General features: G+C 41.5%; 1 protein-coding gene across 1 annotated transcript; it reads right to left on the bottom strand.

Moving 5' to 3' along the window:
* Positions 1-2,390: 2,390 nt before the first annotated feature.
* LOC121380824 (insoluble matrix shell protein 4-like) lies at positions 2,391-6,034 on the bottom strand. Its single transcript, XM_041509808.1, has 4 exons — positions 5,943-6,034; positions 4,428-4,491; positions 3,557-3,607; positions 2,391-2,825 (listed from the first exon to the last, which is right to left on the bottom strand). The coding sequence occupies exons 1-4, from the start codon at positions 6,032-6,034 to the stop codon at positions 2,391-2,393; spliced, it is 642 nt and encodes a 213-aa protein (XP_041365742.1).
* Positions 6,035-6,896: the final 862 nt, after the last annotated feature.

Below are 6,896 nucleotides of genomic sequence, written 5' to 3'. Positions count from 1 at the left end.
GCTTAACCACTACACCACCGAGGCTGATTCGAGTGCTTGAATTTGGGCAAATCACAATTTGTCCTTGAATCTATAAGGTGTGTTGTCTATAGGAGGACTGCCATTACTAAGGTTCTCCTTTACAGGACATTGCAGAAACTTTACTTTGACGCCACTAGAGCATATTGATTTATTAATCATCGGCTACTTGATGTCAAATTTAGATAGAAAACCCACTGCAGTTTCCCATTAGTAGTAAGGGATATTTTATATGCACCATCACTCAGACAGAATAGCACATGCCACATTCTTTGATATACCAGTCGTGGTGCACTGGCTGGAACGAGAAATAGCCCAATGGGCCTACCAACCTGGTTCGATCCTAGACCTAGCGCACATTAGCTGATCGCTCTACCACTGGGCTATGTCCCGCCCTATGTTATTATCAAATTCGTTAAACAGCTAATACATGTTTTAGTCGAACTTAAAAATTATGTGACTTCACTGAGAAAACAAAAATACGAATGTGAACACAAAAATACGAATGTGAACACAAAAACCGAAATGCCTAGATCGTAATCAAACTCTGAAGCATGTGCCACTAAGCTGAACAGTTTACATTGACAGGTGACGCCCACGTCCTCGTAGTGCTCACAGTTGTGGATTCCCCAAGCAGCTGAAGAACACTGATCAAGCCTATCTTCATTGCCTGTACACTCAACCTCATCAAGCCAGATCGGCCCTGAGCTTTCTCCAAAATAAGTTCCGTCATGTACAACGGCATTAAATCTGGAACAGAAAAACGCACTGCAGTACATTTTGAGCTGTAGCTGTTAGGTATCTTATATATTATGTAATTGTGATACACAATGGAAGAGAGAGAGAGAGAGAGAGAGAGAGAGAGAGAGAGAGAGAGAGAGAGAGAGAGAGAGAGAGAGAGAGAGAGAGAGAGAGAGAGAGAGAGAGAGAGAGAGAGAGAGAGAGAGGGGGGGGGGGGTAGGAGAGGTAATGGTGAGAGATATAATAATATGCATGTGTAAAATTAATTGTATCCTACTTCAAACACCAAGACGACGTTCAATTTTACCGAACTGATAACTTAAACAAAACGCCATTAATGTGCAAGATAACGGTACAAAAAATATTAAGATAAATAGATAAATAAACCACTGTAATTTCTGAAAATACATTACCTTGCCTTTTCACAAGGGCCAGTGATTTTAACTTTCCCAACACAAAACGTACATCATTATTATTGTGATACGTTTATGTACATTTATTATAAATGTTAATTTTACCTACGTGTGATATATGTATGTTTGCACAGCTATTTACACTGTGTTTTAATTTATTTATCTAGATCTTGATCATAACTTCATTTACACATTTACCTTAGTTTGACATACAGTAGCCGATTTATTTTCCGTACTGGGGTGTCGATAAACATTCATCCATTCGTTCGTTTAGGTAAATTATGTGTTTTGTGGGTTTTTGGATATTTACACACCTTAGCATTCCTAACTGCCGACAGATAACCCTCGCGTCTGCCATTTCAAAACGGTCATCGCAGACTGAGCCCCCATGTTCCGCTATGGAATATTTCAATTCTTCCTTCGTTGATTGAGTTACCGTTTACTAAACGTATTGATCCTGCAAGTCGGGTACACACATTAGTGAGAAACACGTTATATATAAGCAGTCATTAACGAACGAAATTTACTTTAACAAATTATGTATAGACTACCTCATGAACGTATAATTACAGTAAGTGAGGAATTAAAGAACAGAAAATTGTGTTGCAGAGAGTCAAGTGGAATTACTTTCTTAGTGCCTGAACTTCTTTTGGATACACACACGTGTCACGGTATACGTATCTTAAATCTGGTCCCAGGTTCACAAAGTATAGTAAGTCTATTTTTACACGTAAAAGTAAATATACGACTAAACCACACATCTTTTTACTATTATAGTACAGCACATATAGTTAGAACAACAAATACTAGTATTTTATTTTATTTTATCCTTAAAATGCTCATTTTTTTGTAATGATGTAATTTTGTTCGTGAAATAGATGCGAAACATTTATAGACGTACGCCCTCTAGATGTAAACTTACGATGGTTTGTGAAATTGACCCTTGATGCCACAGACATTTAGTTTGATTATTTTGGAGATCATAACGTTAAACATATACTTTTCCGATTAGTCGAAACGCTCACGTAAAAATAAAATAAAAAGTGTTTTTGATACTAACAAAAGTGTTCTATTTTTATGTTTAATATTTAAAACACACTGGCCACGACACAAATAAAGTGAATAATAAAAGTGAATAACGTCGTTAGCTCCAAGTATTTTACGGATCTCCAACTAGCACAGACAGATTAACAAAAGAACAATCACGTTTTTTTACCTTCAGGAATGGTTGTAGGCGCTGCTGTTGTTGGACTGGTTGTAGGCGCTGCTGTTGTAGGACTGGTTGTAGGCGCTGCTGTTGTCGGACTGGTTGTAGGCGCTGCTGTTGTCAGACTGGTTGTAGGCGCTGCTGTTGTCAGACTGGTTGTAGGCGCTGCTGTTGTAGGACTGGTTGTAGGCGCTGCTGTTGTAGGACTGGTTGTAGGCGCTGCTGTTGTCGGACTGGTTGTAGGCGCTGCTGTTGTCGGACTGGTTGTAGGCGTTGCTGTTGTCAGACTGGTTGTAGGCGCTGCTGTTGTAGGACTGGTTGTAGGCGCTGCTGTTGTAGGACTGGTTGTAGGCGCTGCTGTTGTCAGACTGGTTGTAGGCGCTGCTGTTGTAGGACTGGTTGTAGGCGCTGCTGTTGTCGGACTGTTGTAGACGCTGCTGTTGTTGCTGAAAATGCATAAGTAAAATACATAAGTAAACAATTATCTTGTCTAAGGCTGTCAGACAGAACTGTCCAAACTTATGGCCGTCGAAAAAACCCAAGGTTTTTCGTTTAAATGAATTCTTTAAAAATCGTAAAAGAAAGTTATTTTATGTATTTGTTTCAAATTTTAAAGCCTATTACACTCCTATTACATATATTCCCCCACGAAAGAAAACCCCGCAACAAAAAAAACAACAACAACAACAAAAAAAACACGAACACGAACACACGTTCAAATCCAAGTAAATACGTACACAAATACGTACGCCAAATACACCACACCCACCACACTTGCATACACATAGCAAACGAGATACAAGCAGTAGGGACAGACAGACAGACGGACACATATACAGAAAGACAGATGCGGTAAGACAAAGACAGAAAGAATGCGTGAGATACAGAGAGTGTGACAGGACCCCCCCCCCCCCCCCCCCAGCAAATGAATGCATGCTTGACGAGAGGCACACGCAGAATATGCGCGTATGAGACACACACATAAAGAGAGAGAGAGAGAGAGAGAGAGGAGAGAGAGAGAGAGAGAGAGAGAGAGAGAGAGAGAGAGAGAGAGAGAGAGACAGAGAGAGAGAGACAGACAGACAGACAGACAGAGAGACAGAATGGAAAAGAGAGACAGGGAAAGGGAGACACGTGAACATAGTGATATTTACGACAACATTGGTTAAAAACATACTTCGTGAGCCGGCTTTTCAAACAATCCAATTCTGCTTGCAATTAATGAATTCTAAAACAAAAAAACAAAACAAAAAACAAACAACAAAACAACAACAACAACAAAAAAGACCCACCCCAAAAATCCTAACAACAATATACACCAACCAGCCGTCCAGTCGTAGATTTTGGAAAACACCGGCCACTGGGGGCCAGATTGCAAACTGAAAGGGCCAGTTATTAAATGTGATTCTCTCTCTCTCTCTCTCTCTCTCTCTCTCTCTCTCTCTCTCTCTCTCTCTCTCTCTCTCTCTCTCTCTCTCTCTCTCTCTCTCTCCCTCCCTCCCCTCCCTCCCTCCCTCCATCTCTCTCCCTCCCTCTCTCTCTCTCTCTCTCTCTCTCTCTCTCTCTCTCTCTCTCTCTCTCTCTCTCTCTCTCTCTCTCTCTCTCTCTCTCTCTCTCTCTCTCTGTCTCTGTCTCTGTCTCTCTCTCTCCCTCTCTCTCTCTTTCCCTCCCTCCCTCCCTCCCTCCCTCCCTCCCTCCCTCCCCCCTCTCTCTCTCTCTGTCTCTGTCTCTCTCTCTCTCTCTCTCTCTCTCTCTCTCTCTCTCTCTCTCTCTCTCTCTCTCTCTCTCTGTGTATCTCGCTCTCTCGCTCTCTCTCTCTCTCTCTCTCTCTCTCTCTCTCTCTCTCTCTCTCTCTCTCTCTCTCTCTCTCTCTCTCTCTCTCTCCCTCTCTATCTTCTCTTTCTCTTTTTGTGTATATATAATACAATAGCTAGCATATCCAGTGTAATCAAAGTATGTGATATTTTTTAAAGGACATACTTTCAGAATTTGAAAACTAATCACATTACATGTAAATTAATCAAGGTCACATTGACATTTAAACAAACGTTCTTCAGTGACACTCCATAGTCACCAAATAAAAACATTTCAGTAGGAACTTTACACTGAAATCTGTCCAGCATTCACAAAACAAAAAACGTTAAGAACTTGTGAACTATCGGAGTACAAATATTCATTCAAACCCATATTAAGATCGCCTTTCACCTGTGGTGTGCAAACATTCTCTGACCCCCCCCCACCCCCACCCCAACCCCCACGCTTCCAACGGCTATGAAGGTTGCTCAGTCACCAATACTACCGTTATGGCTCTGGATTACTCTCCTAATTGTATGTTGGCTGCACTAGTAAAGGACCGGGGCGGGATATCGTCCAGTGGTAACGCGTTCTAGATTACTCTCCTAATTGTATGTTGGCTGCACTAGTAAAGGACCGGGGCGGGATATCGTCCAGTGGTAACGCGTTCTAGATTACTCTCCTAATTGTATGTTGGCTGCACTAGTAAAGGACTGGGGCGGGATACCGTCCAGTGGTAACGCGTTCTAGATTACTCTCCTAATTGTATGTTGTCTGCACTAGTAAAGGATCGGGGCGGAATATCGTCCAGTGGTAACGCGTTCTAGATTACTCTCCTAATTGTATGTTGTCTGCATTAGTAAAGGACTGGGGCGGAATACCGTCCAGTGGTAACGCGTTCTAGATTACTCTCCTAATTGTATGTTGGCTGCACTAGTAAAGAACTGGGGCGGGATATCGTCCAGTGGTAATGCGTTCTAGATTACTCTCCTAATTGTATGTTGTCTGCACTAGTAAAGGACCGGGGCGGAATATCGTCCAGTGGTAACGCGTTCTAGATTACTCTCCTAATTGTATGTTGTCTGCATTAGTAAAGAACTGGGGCGGGATATCGTCCAGTGGTAACGCGTTCTAGATTACTCTCGTAATTGTATGTTGTCTGCATTAGTAAAGGACGGGAGCGGGACGTCGTCCAGTGGTAAAGCGTTCGTTTGATGCACAGTCGGTCTAGCATCGATCCCCGTCAATGGGTATTTATCGTTCCAGCCAGTGCACCACGACTGGTATATGAAAGGCCGTGGTATGTGTTATGCTGTCTGTGGGATGGTGCATATAAAAGACCCCTTTCTACTAATGAAAATATGTACCGGGTTTCCTCTCAAAGACTATAGACTACAACCAGTACACCACAACTGGTCAAAAGCCGTGGTATGTACTTTCCTGTCTCTGGGAAAGTACACGCAAAACATCCCTTGCTAATATCCGATGACTAATTAATCAAGATGCTCTAGTGGTGTCGTTAAACAAAACAAACTTTAACTTGTTCAAGTTTAAAAAGACAATAATGTAGATTTGAAATGCAAGTTACCTCTTCGTTACTCTTGACAAACTTTGATTTCTGCGTTAGTAAAGAAGAATCAAGTTTGAAAAGACTATAGTATAGATTTGAAAGGTGATCTTACCTCTCTACAACCTCTTTGTCTCCTGCGTTAGAAACAGGACAATCAAGTTTGAAACGACAATAATATAGATTTGAAATATTATTTTACCTTTTCTGGCACTGCCTACTGTGTCCACCATGATGAGCTTCTGAGCACATAAAGCAAATACCGAGAAGTACCGCAAACATCGACAGCTTCATCTTCGTCAGTGAACAACTCTTGCTGCAAAACGTCAACCTGTCTTTCCGATACACATATATATTGCAAGCATTGTAAAATCCAATTAAAACATTCACACACGCTGTGAAACATCACAGGATCGCAATTTCATGTGGAATGGAAGATACACAGAAGAAAAAAAAAAAAAAAAATGTTTTATTTAACGTCGCACTCAACACATTTTATTTACGGTCAGACATATGGTTAAGGACCACACAGATTTTGAGACGAAACCCGCTGTCGCCACATATGCTACTCTTTTACGACAGGCAGCAAGGGATCTTTTATTTGCGCTTCCCACAGGCAGGATAGCACAAACCATGGCCTTTGTTGAACCAGTTAGGGATCACTGGTCGGTGCAAGTGGTTTACACCTACCCATTGAGCCTTGCGGAGCACTCACTCAGGGTTTGGAGTCGGTATCTAGATTAAAAAACCCATGCCTCGACTGGAATCCGAACCCAGTACCTACCAGCCTGTAGACCGATGGCTAACCACGACGCCGGTCATACACAGAAGAAACGTTATTTGTACATCACCAAACTGAAGCAATAATTTAAAATTTAACTCTGAAAGATCAGAAAGACATTGCATATTTATAATCTAATATTATTAACAAAACTTTGTGTGTATCGTTATGCGTTGTATGTATGTATGTATGTGTGTATGCGTATGTATGTGTATGTATGCAATTTTATATTTTGAATATCTCTATTGTATGTATGTCGGGTTTTGACTTAAACATACATGTATTCAATGACGCACTGGCACAGGGGATATTAAAATCCTTTATTGCCTTCACACATTTCCTCATGCCGTTACCGAGACCCGAACCTGTGGCACC

Source organism: Gigantopelta aegis, chromosome 9 (genome assembly GCF_016097555.1).
Source record: "Gigantopelta aegis isolate Gae_Host chromosome 9, Gae_host_genome, whole genome shotgun sequence".
In the NCBI taxonomy this organism is placed as follows: Eukaryota; Metazoa; Mollusca; class Gastropoda; order Neomphalida; family Peltospiridae; genus Gigantopelta; species Gigantopelta aegis.
This window is presented reverse-complemented; position numbering and strand designations above follow the sequence as displayed.

Coding starts and splice junctions, on each gene's coding strand:
- LOC121380824 (XM_041509808.1), bottom strand. CDS start 6,034: ATGAAGCTGTCGATGTTTGCGGTACTTCTCGGTATTTGCTTTATGTGC. Junction 4,492..5,942: donor AGTAGGCAGTGCCAGAAAAG/GTAAAATAATAT, acceptor AATGCTGGACAG/ATTTCAGTGTAAAGTTCCTA. Junction 3,608..4,427: donor ATGGAGTGTCACTGAAGAAC/GTTTGTTTAAAT, acceptor TTTTTGTTTTAG/AATTCATTAATTGCAAGCAG.